At 41.9% G+C, this 15,912-nt stretch overlaps 1 protein-coding gene across 1 annotated transcript; it reads right to left on the bottom strand.

The window, feature by feature from the left end:
* Window positions 1-7,018, bottom strand: LOC135216577 (delta-1-pyrroline-5-carboxylate synthase-like; the record flags this gene model as incomplete). Its single annotated transcript, XM_064251954.1, is given in 6 exon segments — window positions 1-308; window positions 1,112-1,307; window positions 2,403-3,741; window positions 4,442-4,585; window positions 5,196-5,396; window positions 5,857-7,018. Coding segments are annotated over 6 exon segments (2,503 nt in total), but the record flags the coding sequence as incomplete, so codon positions are not given.
* Between the last annotated feature and the right edge of the window lie 8,894 nt (window positions 7,019-15,912).

Raw genomic sequence — 15,912 nt, 5'->3', positions numbered from 1 at the left:
AGTCACCCTTCAGAACCCACTTAGTTGTCAAGAGGCCTTCCATTCCGACTGGTCCACGAGCATGAATTCGAGCAGTACTGATGCCAACCTCAGCACCCAAACCTAACCGGAAGCCATCAGCAAACCTTGACGACACATTATGGAAGACACAGGCAGAATCCACAGTGCTGAGAAAATGGTCTGCTGTCTCTTCATCTTCTGTGATAATGACATCGGTGTGAGAAGAACCAAATCGGTGTATGTGGTCGATAGCTTCCTCCATAGTTGATACCACTTCAATGATGCATTCAAGGTCACTAAATTCAACCCTACGAAAGAAAGTGGGCGAGCAATTACGTAAAAAAGTTAATGATTCAATTCAATATACAAATAGCCAGTATGATTTCTTTATTATTCCACAACTGTAACCTGTTTATTATCATAACACTTATAAACCATTCATATTCCCATTAAGGAATACAACTACAGTGGTTTCTAAGTGTCCAAATTGTACTCTGTTATATGGATCACTTATCAAGTAAAAGCGGGGAAAACTTTCAATTATATATCATCCCTTTTAAGATGAACAAAAATATGCAGAATCTGTTAAAAATAGACACACTGTGCATTTACAGCATCAGAACAACTTTAATAGAAAAATTGCTGTGAAACTGACAATGATTTTCTATCATATGCCTTTCCCTCTTTCAGGGCTGGGTAAGGTGATCACCTTTCAGTTGCCTGAAGGTTCGGACTGAGGTTACTATTGCTCTGCCATTGCCCTGCATGGCTGTAATAACCATAATCAGCCAACCACCAGCTAACTCATACACCAAGTAGGTCAACATCAGTAGTACCTACCAGTAAGTATTTAAGGAGATGGAAATGGGCGACTTTCCCTTAATCTAGATTTGTCTAAGGAACCTCACTCACAAGGCGAAGATGGCAACAGCTGGACCATTTTATATCTATTATAAAATATACTTCTTAAACATCGTATGCATGAATGTGTACACACACACACACACACACACACACACACATATATATATAATATATATATATAATATATATATATATATATATAATATATATATATATATCTACTGTTCATATGTTATCATTAACTTACTTGAATGTTTCTGCAAGTGGAGGACCAAAGGTCAACATCTTAGCCAATCGAGGACCAGCCTGAATTTTGACATTTTCTCTGATGAGTGTCTGGCAAACTCTGTTGAACACCTGTGAGTTGTGGAATATTTCTTCGTGTATCAAAAGTGTCTCCATTGCATTACAAGCTGAAGGGTAGTCACATTTAGCATCACGAACTGTGGAATTTAAAAATAAACACTTCTTTTAAAAGATGTAAAACATAACACCATAACACTGCATATACATTCTATATATAGAAAAAGGCAAGGAACTAAACCTATAAACTCCCTTGAAATAAAAAAAATTAATGTTTGAAGTAAATCATAGTTACAGCAGAAATTGGGGGTCTTTGCGGATGCACAAGAAAAGTAAATGTGCCAAAAAGAGCCTAAGACAACTAGAACATTTACATGAAATAAAAATCATACATAGTAAATATTAAATTGCCTCACAGAAATGTATATATAAAACCTGCAAGCTTCCGTACTTAACATTCTTCATATTGAATTTCAAAAGCTTTGCAAGAATGAAGATCAAAAGCTTTTTAACTAGAATTGTAAAAATGCACATGTACTCCCACCTTTGAAGCAAAAGAAAAACTGCTTTGGGAGGACAAAAAAGAAACATCACTATGCACATATCCACAAAGGGAACGAATCATGAGTGTCTGATGTCCTTTAGATGATGCAAAATATGGAAGAAATTGCTGACTGTACATAATATTTTTAACATTTCTCTACACTATAATTTTGTAAACTTCGCTTCTATGGTATCATAAGGCTTTTTGCATCCATTAACCCTTTAAAAATATACTCTTGGCTTGAAAAGTACTAAATATGCTGATATTTCTGTTAAACTGAAGGAGCAAGTCTCTAAAACGTTTACTAGATAATGAAAAATACTGGATGTGTACGCATAAAGTCCGGAATTTGATAATTATGGCATATGCATGAAAGAAATATTAACAAGATCTATTACCATACTAAAATTATGGTTGGGCTCACTTCTGGGTACAGGGTTATTATTCAGAATCCCCTACTTATGAAAAGTAATTTGGCGATACATTGCTTTAAAGTACGTAGTTTAAATAAATTCACTCTGACGGTATAAACAATATAGTTTTTCGTATATCTAACCGCTATAAACTTTATTTTTTTCTTCAGACAAATAAAAATGAAAGCTGTAAATACGAGAGAGATATCATTTGTATATCTAAATTCTGTACCTGTGAACTTAAAATATGTATGCATACATAAGGCATAATGACGTACCAATTTTCACAGCTTTTTCCACGTCAGCATCCTTGTCAACATAGACATGACATATTCCCTCAGCATGACCAAGGACGGGAATGGCCTGTGACTGTTCTTGGATGGTTCTCACTAACTCGGAGGACCCTCGAGGGATCACAAGATCAATTTCTCCATCAAGTTGTAGAAGATCTGATATTTCATCCCTTTTGGTCACAAGAGAGATTGCTCCAGTAGCTCCAACAGTTGAAAGAGACTCCTTCACCAAATCTATCAACACCTGATTGCTGTGGTAAGCTTCCTTTCCTCCTTTCAAAAGTAATCCGTTGCCAGTTGCCATAGCTAGTGCTGCTACTTGGGGTAAGCAGTCTGGCCGAGACTCGAAAATAACCAAGAGGACACCAATTGGAACTGTCACTTGTCGTAGTTCTATGTTCTCTGCAATGATTGTCTTGGAAAGAGTTCTGCCCAAGGTATCAAGGGATGATGCAGCTATCTGCCTCAAGCCTTCTGCAAGATTATTCAGTTTAGCTGGTGTTAGTCTTAAGCGAGCCATTAATGAAGATGACAAACCATTCTTTTCTGCTTCTTCCATATCCCTCTGATTAGCAACCAATATATCTGGTTGCCGAGTTTCCAAAAGTTCAGCCAATGTCTTGATGGCTCCAGCTCGTTGACTTGGATCTAAGCTTTGTAACAGACGACTGCCAACTCTGGCATTCTTAGTAAGCACTTCAACTTCGAGTCCACTGTCAGTGTTATTTGTGAAAAATGTTCCAATTTTACGTCCTTGTACAATTCCTTTTATAGCACCTTGTGCAAGGCCATTGCATATAACCACAGATGTGCCTCTGTCTAGAGCCCAACTTGCTGCCTTAACTTTAGACTCCATGCCACCTGTACCAACAGATGACTTCTCACCAAACATCAGTTTTTGAGATGTCTCACGGCAAAAATTATCAATGAGGCGTGCTCCTTCTTCGGTCGGAGGCTTGTTGAAGATGCCATCTACATCAGTCATTAGGATGATAAGATCCGATTCTATTTCGACAGCCAGACGGGCTGCGAGAGAGTCATTGTCTCGGATGTCCAGTTTCTTGCTTATCTCTTCATCAACTTGAGGTGGTGGTGTCACAGCATCATTCGTGTTGATGATTGGCAAAATATTAAGGGCTATTAATTCATTAATGGTGGAATTCAAGTTCTGTCGAGTTTCATTATTATAAAAATCTGGTTTAGTGATAAGGATCTGGGCCACTTTCACACCATACTGAGCAAACATCGCTTCATAAAGTGACATGAGACCAGACTGTCCCACAGCTGCGGAAGCTCTTGGGGCGATGAGACTCTTGGCTTCTTCCTGTCAAAGGAAAACAATATAAACATATAATATATCATACCAAAGAGATCCTCAAATACGTATGTCTAATAACACACCATCTGCGGAGTAAACACGAAATTATTAATAGTCCTTCAACACTAGATTAGATGTCCTTGTCATGCGCTTATCATTTACTGTTAACTAAATTCCACTACGCGTATTCCCATTTACTGAAGTGCTTTTTCAAATCAACAATGTCTCAGGTTATAGCAATAGTCTTTCTACACTTGAACTATGCATATTTATCAATTCCTAGAATCGATAGCCGTACATGGTTTTCATATAGTATTTATTTACAAAAATAAATTTTCCAATTTTGGAAACATTGGCATCTAAACATTCGATCATTACAGTCTTGAAATAAAAGCATATTTCCACGTAAAAGTCTATTATTATTTCATTAAACTATAAAAAATCAATAAAGGAAAAGCAAATTATCATAAAATGACTCAAAAAAAAAGTTATTTTCCAGTTTGATATAATACCCTCCATCTTCTCCACAAAAAGTACTTCTCTGTTCATAACACATAAAAATGAAAGGGACACAAAGCTGTCTCATGAGGACCAAATAAAAATCATATCTGTAACAACGTTTAATACTACATATCAAATCCTGAGGAAAATTATAAAATCACAAAAAATGTGTAAAGAAGCCAAAAACAACGAAATAGATACAAACCGATCGAATGCTGTCCTTAGTGGAAAGGGTCTCTCTCATACTCAGGGACATCAGCAGCTCTTGGGCTAATTTTTGCTTGCCAAATGCAACTGCACCGGAGGTTACCATCAGCAATTCACGACCTTCATTCTGAAGTTCGGCAACCTGAACAATTAGAAGGAAAAATACTGTTCATCCATGTTAAAAAGATTATGCATGCACAGTATATATGTTCATACACATATAGAGTACATGTGAATATTACACGCAAACACACACATATGCAAACTTGTGTGTGTGTGTGTGTGTGTGTGTATGTATGTATATGATTGTATGTTATATTATATATATATATATATATATATATATATGTATATAATATATATATATATATATATATATATATATATGTGTGTGTGTTGGTGTGTGTGTGTGTGTGTGTGTGTGTGTGTGTGTGTGTGTGTATGCTTGTTTTGTGCTATGTATTATATATATATATATATATATATATATATATATATATATATATATATATATACACACACAAGGGGAGGAGAAAACTATCATTGTGGACTGGAATACCATCAGGGATAAAAGAAGTGCAGTGATATGGGGCAACAAGACGGAAACCTTGGATATCAGGCGAGACCAAGAATGGAATAAAGAAAAGAAACAGAGCAAAAGTAGAAAAAAAGTATCAGGAAGATCAAGAATACAGAATTTACTAAGTAACAAAATATGCTTGGATGAAAGCTCACTTTTCCTGTTTCCTTACCTGTTCAACGATGGAGGCGAGGCGGCCGAGGGCCAATCCGTAGCCATCCTTTCGGGTGATGACAGCCGACCCCAATTTGACGACAATCCTTCGAGCATGTTGTAACTGCTGACGGTGCAGGAAGGCTGCACGGCTGCCTTCAGAGCGAGACAGCGACCGGGAGGCGTCCAGGTGGAGCGAAGCATACGTTGACTTGGATGACTGGTTTCCATAAAAGGAGGGAGAGAGAGACAGGGTAAACCATCAATAAGGTCTTGCAGGTCAAGTTTCTTTCGGTCAATAACATTAAACATTCGACGCTGACTTGATCTATAGAAAATATATTTAAAAGCATGTAAATAGTTTCTGCACATTTGCTGGTATACTCTGACACTCGTATACAAACGATTTCGGCAGACTAAGTGGTAACACATGTAGAAAATGAACACCAGAAAAAATATCGAATTTTTCAATGTTCAAATTATTCACTAATATATATATATATATATATATATATATATATATATATATATATATAATAATAATATATATATATATATATATATATATATATATATATATATATATATATATATATATATATATATATATATATATATAACATATTAGTGACATCCAATTATGAATGAAGGTGGCGAGGAAGAGACTTGGGATACCTTACCTGCAAGGACTTCGTCGATATCTCTCGGACACTCGTCGAATGCAAGGGCTTAGCGACCGCCAACTTCGACTGCCCCGTGAGTCCCAGTGAGCGAGGTCGATTAGCGCCCAAGAGCGAGACCCTTAAGGAGGCGCCCTTGTTACCCTTGTTGGCGTACCAAGGCTCGCAGAAGGGCGGGCGGCCAGGAGGATCAGCTGTGGTCTTCTGGGTGTTGCGGGCCTGCAAACGGTTTTCGCGCAGGAGGAGAGAGAGCGTCGTTTTCCTCACAGGAATCGAGCTGCCCCGAGGGCCCAACACTGTGTGCAGAGGCACCATTATGGTGCAGTTAAAATGTTTCAAGAAGTTCCTTACGAAACAATATCACACTACGATGCAATAATATGCAATAGTAATGGAGTTTCAGCACCTATAAGATGCAATGTAATAAGACGAGAGCGCTCCGCTAAGTGAATGATTGAGACAGAATGCTGGTCTGGCCATATATATCTGTTACGCGTATGTGCATGCGTGCGTGTGTGTGTTCACCTGGTCATCGCGTTGTGGGGGGGAGGAGGTGATCTATCGTTCGTTCGGTCTCTTGTTGATGCGAGGGGCTCTCCAGAAGGGTGCGCTCTCGTCTACTACTCCAACGAAGGTCCAGCGCCGCCTTTTCCCTGTCTCTTCTCCTCAGTAGCGTAGTTTGTTTCCGTAATCTGCACACAAAGTTACCTATTGATGTCTCTCTCCGTTCTTCGTTCTAGCCTTATGTTACCTGGATGGGGCTGCCAGTAGCCTCTACGGCATACGAGAGAGGTGGAGGTACAGTTAGACACAGTACCCATAGGAGTATTTCAAATTGGACGGCACGAAACACTGGCAAGACTGAAGCTGGGACTGGAATGAACTCTGCCTATCTCGCCCTCCGATTTTAAAGGCACTCCTACCGGCAGCGGTCACAGACCGGACACGGGATGGAATCTTCCTTCAACATGGGCGGGATCGCTCCGCCCATCCTTCCAAAGGTGCCTGCTCTGGATACCACTTAGTTCAAATGCAGAAATGTCTCCAAATGGCTCTCAAATCGCGTCATTGGAGACACGTCATGATCTGTTCGACGAATACTTACGTAACAAATACTCAGTTTGGTCTTATCGAAATATCCTAAAAGAAGAAGAAGAAAGATACGTGGGACAATCAAGCCAAGAGGGCAGGCGTCTGTTGCTATGCCAGGGCGCTGATTTCAGAAACGACTATTTTCGAAGCACCTTACCACTCCTTTATTTGGTTGTCATTTTCGTAATCTCACAAGACTTTATCGTGAACATATAATCTGCAACACTTGAAAACAAATGATAGACCCACATACGGGAGAGTCCATATCTATGTTTATCATATAAGTTTTCTCGTTCATCAACATAAACCGACATATTAGCAACACTTGTTATACGTCACTTCCAAAAGCGGGTCACATGCAATCGTCCACCAGATCAAGTGTATTCTTCTCTTCCGTCGCTTTCCATTTACCACAATTAGAACACAGACATTCGAAAAATGAGTAACTTTCTAGGATCCTGTGTTGATGGCCTGTACAGCAAACGTCAGACAGAAAAAGTAAATCAATCAAGCAACTTACAAGTAATCTCAAAACGACAGTGCATTTTGTGCAGTTTAAGACAGAGGCTGGACAAACAAAAAAGTTCTACAGTACAGCGAGTTATTTTCCAAGCATTTTTTCCTCTAGCCAAATGTGCTTCACCTTATTCAGAGAGAGAGAGAGAGAGAGAGAGAGAGAGAGAACTAACTCATAAATATATAGATATCTTTATCTTTTTACCAATATCGTCCGAGTGTTCATGTAACAAATCTCGCGGTCACGTGAGGTCTGCTACCTTGTTTGTCATCACGTGCAGGGCGCAGCAAAGGAGTGGCTATATGGGTAAAGGAGACAAAGAGGACGGTAGTCCTAAGTTCAAAGTATAAATGCAATGAAATCACTCATCATGGTATCTGTTTCACATGCATATGAACCCCTTCGGGACCCACCAGTAAATATCCATGAAATCTTCTAAAAATACATTAAGATCCTACAAATGAAAACATAGTGGATATGGCTTTCATTCATCAGTGTCAATTAACGAATTATCTTAAGGTAAGATACTGAATGGTATAACAAAACTGCATTGACTAAGTGACTTGACTTGGCGACGGCGGTGTCTTCATGAGCTCTTTCATCGTGTGCCGAAGGAATCACCCTACATATAGTACTTCGATTAAATCTAAATTTTTGAAAATCCCCATAACCCGAACTGTAGGTACTTCTGTCAACTTTGCAAATGGGCGAAAATCCAAATAATTTACGGGCATTCAGTAAGGATGGATTTTTATCATTACATAAACTAGATTTCATCTTTACGTAACAAACTGAAGTTGAAATCATTTACCAATAAGTTAAAAAACAAGGGCGTACATTTTCCACTTGCGTCGAAACGCCAATCTTTTATTGGAACACGAGAGCGGAAAAGGCGAAACATTCCCGCCACCAGTACCTGAATGGGTTTTTATACAAATCTAGTATCAAACGCTATTTCTCATACCATTCCTTTATCACTCCAAACGATCTCAGCATCACAGTTTCGACGCTGTGATCCCCAAACAGACAGAGAAAGTGGGACCACAGGGTATGAGTGTTCCATCAAATTCAGCAAGCAACAAAAACCGCCAAACAACTAACAGATTTGTCGCGGAGCCAACTCAGAATATTCAAATGGGAATGAACTGACTGATGGAGCTCCATCAGGTAAAAAAAAAAAAAAAAAAAAAAAAAAAAAAATTGACAATCTTAGAATTAAAAGAGACGCGGTATCCACAATTTGGCATCATCACATTTTCATTAAAATGGGATGAAGTCATATTTTGATTGTTGCAATTTGGTTTCAAAATAGTACAACTGGAGATCTGTCCATATAAATACACAGGGTTACACGAAATAACGACCTAAATTTAGATCCTTGCACAATAAGTATTCCTCAAGAAGGCAAATGTTCAGACCTTAAAAATGCTGGTCACATTTCTGTGCGAAGCCTCGACAGAAATGTGGAAAAAATAAAAACAGAACTTCGTGGAGTCAAAATATAATGGAATGGAATGGAAGTAGAAAGGCTAAGCGCTGGGACCTACGAGGTCAGTCAGTGCTAAAACGGAAATTGAAAACAGAAAGGTTTGAAAGGTATAACACGAGGAAAACCTCAAAGCAGTTGCACTATGAAGCAAATGTTACGAGAAGTTGGATAGCAAGACGGAAGAAGAGAATATGAATGGAGGTACAGTAAAAGGAATGAAAGGGGTTGGAGCTAGGGACCGAATGAACGCTACAGTGAACCTTAAGTACTGCCTACAGTGTACCACGTGAGGTACACTGACATACACTGACAGCGCTAACCTCCTACGGGGTAAAAATGTAATGGACGTCAGTGGATGATTATTGATAACGTTTGTACTCTGAAAATGAAGCAGGCATGAACGGTTAAGTGCCACATCAAATTACATCACAGATTACGTTTATCTAACATGCGGCGGCTCCCTACACTGATTACATGCGGCTTATCTTTCAAATCACTATAAGGTAAACCACCAGGTTATTCTTACTCTTAACCCTTGAGAGAGAGAGAGAGAGTTAACAGTTATTCCTGCTTAGGTTTTGACATAGCTAAAATGACTCCTGAGAGCATCATCAAGCTAATAATTCTCCAACAGGAGCATGCATTCATTTTTAAGAACAAGGATCTTTGTTATATTAAGGATCAAAGGGACCTAATACCCACAAAATATGTATATTCTTGAAAATCGAGTATGCTAAATTTAATAGAACTGTGAGGGTTTAGAGAGAGAGACAGGTAGTCAGGTACTGATAATTTATTTACAGGTGAGCTCAGGTTATAAACAGGTGTGCGGATGGTTCTGTAGTGCCCGACCGACAATGACACAAAATGACATGATCCGGATTTGTGTTTCTTGACATGCTAATTTACATGGATATTATTTGCTAAACTGAGTTAACATATATGAATAATATTTTGGCAGCAAGGCCGCAAAGTTCTTAATATAATGATATGAGGTACAACGCAAACAAGAAAACTACATCTGTACATCAAACCAAAAAGCGTTGTCCTTAAAAATTCCCTCCCCCCCCCCAAGACAATGGTTATGGCAGTGAACATTGGATGATATATAGGAATTGGGAGGCCAAATACTAGTCATTGTAGCGTATCGGAGGACGGAGGTTCCCCTTGTCTGTGACACTAACTGCTTCGGGGGCTCTCGTCTTCTGTGAGCTCCGGGGGGCCCAGCGGCAGGATTCTGCCCGAAGCGAATCCTGGGGGTTTGACTGCTGTCTTCGGACAGCTATAGCGCCATTGGTATAGTCTGGGGATCTCAGGGGAAGGAAAGTCTTCTGGTGGTATTCTGGGGTGGCTGGTGGGTCCGTCTTCAGTGGTGCCCTCCTCCGTCAGGAAAGCTGGCTTTAACCTGTCGACGGAGACCCAATCCTCTCCTCCATTGATATGGAGGAGGTATGCCTTTTCCAAGCGGCGGAGAACTTGGAAAAGAAAAGGCCACAGTATGGTCTTGTCAGGGGTGGCCAGTGCACATCGTGGCGGACGAAGACGTTTTGCTTGTTTCTAGGGCCTAGGGCCAGAAATGACTTGTCCTGTTAGAGAAAGTCTTAGAGGCAGGGGGTGAATTTCCCTGCAGATTCTCACAATCCAGCGATCAAGATGTCCTCAGTATCGGCTGACGATGGGAAGAACTCTCCTGGGACTAACAAGGTTTCCCCATAGACTTTCTCTGAAGGTGATGCTTCACTGTTGGCCCTCAGAACGGTGCGGAGGCCAAGGAAGGCCCAAGGTAGCTGCATCTTCCAATTGTCGCTGGAGCAACTAGTCATCAGGGAGGCCTTGAGGAAGCGAAGGTACCTCTCCACTATACCGTTGGCTGTTGGGTTGTAGGCGGTTGTTCCATGGTGTGACATCCCCATCAAGCAAGCCAGGGTGGTCCACAGATCTAACAGAAAAGCGGCTCTTCAGTCTGTCGTGATGTCGTCCAGCACTCCAAAATGGCTGATCCAGCTGGAGAGAAGGGCTTTCGCACAGGCCTGGGTGGTTGATGGATGGCCTCTGTCATAGGTGTCGCTTCAGGCCATCTGGTGGACTGATCGATGACTGTGAAGAGGTATCTGTGACCTCCTGATGGAGGAAGGGGCCCTACAACATCTACGTGGATATGGCTGAATCTCCACTTGGGGTGGGGAAAACTGCCGATTCCTGACTCGGTGTGCCTGCTGATCTTGCTCTGCTGGCATGGGATGCATTGTCTCACCCACTTCCGAGAAACCCTTCAGATCCCATATCACATGAACTTCTCAATCAGGAGGCGAGTTGTTGTTCAACCTGGCGAATGCGAGAGGCTGTGGATGATTTCAAAGACCTTCTTTCTCTGGGATGCCGGGATTAGCGGGCAAGGGTTCCTGCGCTGACATTGCAGAGGAGTGTCATTGGCAACGGGCCGAAGGCCACATCTTTCCACTTGAGGGAGGTGATTGCGGTTCAGTAGGCTGGCAACTCAGGGTCTGCTGCTTGTTCCAGGGCTCAGTCTTTGAAGTCAATCCCGAGGTGGACTGAGCTGATTTTGATTTGGGAAAGGGCATCGGTCATGGGGTTTCTCCTGCCGGGGAAGTAGCAGATGGTGCATCCGAACTCTGCTATGGCTGTGAGGAGTCGCTGTTGTCTGGCGGACCAGGCATCTCCTACTTTGGTAAAGGCATGAATCAGTGGTTGGTGGTCTGTTCTGATGGTAAAAGGGTTCCCCTCCAGCAGGTAGTGGAAATGCTGAATGGCCTGATAGACCACTAGTAATTCCCGGTCAAAAGTGCTGTATCAGGTCTCGGCGGGCTGCAACCTCCTGCTGAAGAAGGCGTCGGCAGTATTAATTCACCATCCTGATGAACTCATGCAGTGACTTGATCGTGGTTGGTGTCGGCAATTTCTCTACGGCGGCTACCTTTGATGTCATGGGATGGATGCCTTCTGCGGAGATCCCGTGCCCCAGGAAGTTACCTTCTCGGAGCCGAAAGTACACTTATCAAAACAGACGACTAATCCATTCTCCTGAAGGCGCTGCAAAACGGCTCGGATGTGTTACAGATGTTCTTGCGGTGACCTGGAAAAAATGAGGATGTTGTCCACGTAGAAAATGCAAAAGGGCAGGTCTCCTAGTCTGCTGTCCATCAGTCGCTGGAAGCTGATTCCGGCGTTCCTCAGGCGAAAGGTGGAGTAGGTGGTCCATCAGTCGCTGGAAGCTGGTTCCGGCGTTCCTCAGGCCAAAGGTGGAGTAGGTGAAGATGTAGGACCCGAATGGTGTGATGATGGCTGTCTTAGGGACGACTTCGGGGTTGACCGGTACCTGAAAATATGACTTGAGAAGGTCCATTTTTTGTAAATAATGTTGTCCCATGAGGGGCCCCCGTCAGGTCCTGCATGTTTGGCAGGGGGTACTGTAGTCCCCACAAGGTCTCCAGGTCCCATCCGCCTTCTTCACCATGCAGAGGGGTGATGCCCACGGGCTGGAGGCCTTCCTGCAGATGCCCATCTGCTCTATCTCTGCAAAGGCCCTTTTGGCTTCTTGGAGTTGGTTCGGTGGTAGCCTGCAGAACTTTGCAGGTGTGGGCGGGCCTGTGGTCACGATGTGATGGTAGATGCTGTGCTTGGCCAGGGTTCTGATCACCTGGCTTGAATAAGTCAGGGAACTCCTGAAGAAGGGCGCTGTATTTGTGGGGTGCTATGGAGCAAATGGTAGAAATTCTTGGTCCTGTGGCGAGGGGAAAAGACTGGCAGGTCCCTGTGTTGAGGATGCGTTTGCAGCCCATGTTGTGTCAGGAAGTCTGCTCCGAGGAGGGGGGCATTGACGTTGGCGATAATAAAAGGCAACACATAGGTCTGACCCAAGATGGATATCCTGCGAGATCTCATGCCGAAGGAGCGGACGGGGTTCACGTTCACGGCCATCAGGGCAGTGGCGTCATTGGGGGCGCAGCTGCAATCCTCCTCTGAAGGTGGGAACACCGACTGCATTGCTCCATTGTCTACTAACATCCTCCTGCCGGAGATCTCGTCATGAAAGTAGAAACCTACGGGTTGTGGCCTCTGAAAAAATGCAGCCATGGCTGCTAATGTGGCGGGTGCTGTTCCCATTTTTTGACTGGTTGTATGAGCATGGTTTTTCACAACGTTTGGCGTATTTGCAGAATTTCCTATGGTAGAAACACCATGCTGGGTTTCCACCTCACTGCTGTGTTGGGGATCCTTTTTGTATGGCGTTGATTTCTGCCGCTTCTGCTCCTGCTGCGCCGTCCTCCACCAGGCAGTTGGTTGAAGGCGTTGATGGGATGGAAAAGGTGGCTGCCCGTGACTCCTCGGTCAGTCTGCGAGCCTTCCTGACCAATTCCTCGTCGGATAGGGTGTGGATCTCCATTATTTGCTTCCTTACCTCTGGTTCCAACTGACGGAGGAATATCTCCTGCTTAAGGCTGATTTCCTTGCGTTGCCTGTTGTCGTCCCACTCCGACAGGAGGATGAGGTCTATCAGACTATACCAGGAGACCTGTGGGTCTTTATCTCGTATGGGGTTTGTTACCAGGTCAAGGATTCGGGCGGCTCTGTCAATGGTGGGAAGGGAGAAGGTGTCGATCATCTTCACCTTTAGATGGGTGTAGTGTATTGCATTTGGCTGCGCGATCATCCATGGGCACATCTACTCATAGACTTCGTCTGGCAAGGCCGATGCGACAAAGTCAGCCTTCAGGACTTCATCAGATACATCCGCAATCCGAAACTGGCTTTCGCACACATGAACCATGTGGCTAGATTCTTGGGGGCAAACAGTGGCAGCTTCACAGAAGGAGATACGTCTGCCCTCTGGGGTGAGGCGTGGGTAGGGGTGTTGTTGGCTGCCCCTAAGGTACTGGGCTGCTGTGGAGCACGGCATGTCTTTCTCAAAACTGAACGAACACCTAAACACTCCTTGGTAGGTGTGCCGTAGTAAGTCCGCTATATATATATATATATATATATATATATATATATATATATATATATATATATATATATATATATATATATATATATATATATTATATATATATATATATAATATATATATATATATATATATATATATATATATATATATATATATATATATATATATATATATATATATATATATATATATATATATATATGTGTGTGTGTGTGTGTGCGTATGTGTGTGTATAGTAAGAGTGATTTTTGAACTTAGTTCTTTTTAGATGTCTGAATTGTACTACTGTACAACTGGTACAAGTAAAAAATGCATCGAAGTTTCTTCGGCGCAATTGAGTTGTCGGTACAGCTTACAATGCTGTGCAAGTCGCCGGCCATGAAACTTTCAACCACGGAACCACGGCCTGGTGGTGGCCTGTCCTATTGCGTTGCTAGACGCAAAATCACGGCTAACTTTAACCTTAAATATAATAAAAACTACCGAGAGTAGGGGGGGTTGCAATTTGGTATGTTTCTTGATGATTACAGGGTGGATGATCAACATACCCTCCAGCCTCAGAGTCTGAGGGCGGACGGAAAAAGTGCGGACAGACAAAAGTTTTCTTTTCAAGAAAACTAAAAAGATGCCAAGAAAAGACAAGCGTTGGCAAGCCAATTGCCAATTTTCTAAATACGGAGAGACTCTGGACCTCATTCTCTCTCTTGAGTATTTTCTATTACTTTTACAATTCGCAAGAAACAAATTACACTTAAGCATCCGTATTGATATTTCTTGGCAAACATTTAAGCATCCGTTTATTTTATTGACATTTCTTGGCAAACATTAGTCAGTGTGTGCAAAATATACTTATCAACTGGTTGCAGTTGAACTGAACGGTGTGTAAGACGCCATAGAGATCATGGCAGTTGCTATAGGTCTGAACAGTACATAGTAGATTGCAAGAAATTCTCAACGCAGTCTTCGGTTACGCGAAATGTCACATAATGGCGACTTTCCCTTGGGGCAATGGCCTTCCCTCTGAACTGAAGCCCATCACTGTCGATAAAATGGGGAATGGAATTGGGTAAAAGTTTTGAGCAATCAAATGAACTGAACATACGCCTTGTAATAAGCCTTCTAATGTCTTATCTACTTTTTAATCTTGTAATGACGTAACGCTGGCAGATGGCGCGAATCATTTTTTTTTTTTTTTAATTTTTTTTTTTTTTTTTTTTTTTTTTAGCAAATGAGAAATAAATGTCGGTAAAAACGCATTAAAACCTATATATACCGTCACAAAATTTCCAAAAACCACGAAAAGTAAAGTAGGTGAATATCGTTCACCATTGCACTGTTCAATCAAGATGTACTATACCCTCTTTTCAGAAAATGTCTATATCTTCAGCTGCTTTATGTGCATACCAAGGTACTGAACGCTTTTCGCACACTGTGCCGTTCTCCTCTACCCTGCATGTACTCACTACTGGCCCTTCCGGGAGATGAATACCCTTACTCTCCAAAACTACTGTCACACTACCTAACCTCCTGGGTGTTCCTCCTGTCCTTTCCAACACCACCGAATAATACCACCCTCCAACCCTCTACACGATCAAATGATGTCGAAACTGCTCAGTCCTGTCACCTACGTTATCTTTTTTGCTTTTATTTTTGTGCTTATGTAGCGCCACACCTCTCACTCTTCCAGTCCTAATGACACAACATATACTGCAGTGCAAACAATCCATCCCATCACCTTCAACCTTTTTTCTTTCATTCGCATTCAACATCCACATTTCGCTTCCACAAAAAAAAGAGTTGGTTCAACTATCCCATCATACTTTCCCACCAGAATCTCTCCCCATTCTTATGAATGCGCCTGGCTACCTTCTTCACTACACGTATTCTGTGAATCACTTCTCTCACTCTACCACTATCCATTACATTCATTTCTAAATATGAATTCTAGTCAATCAGTCCCATTCTCCCACTATCCCTATCAACATT

Source organism: Macrobrachium nipponense, chromosome 6 (assembly GCF_015104395.2).
Source record: "Macrobrachium nipponense isolate FS-2020 chromosome 6, ASM1510439v2, whole genome shotgun sequence".
NCBI lineage: Eukaryota > Metazoa > Arthropoda > Malacostraca > Decapoda > Palaemonidae > Macrobrachium > Macrobrachium nipponense.
Note: the sequence above shows the minus strand (reverse complement) of the source record. Positions and strands in the feature narration are given on the sequence as shown.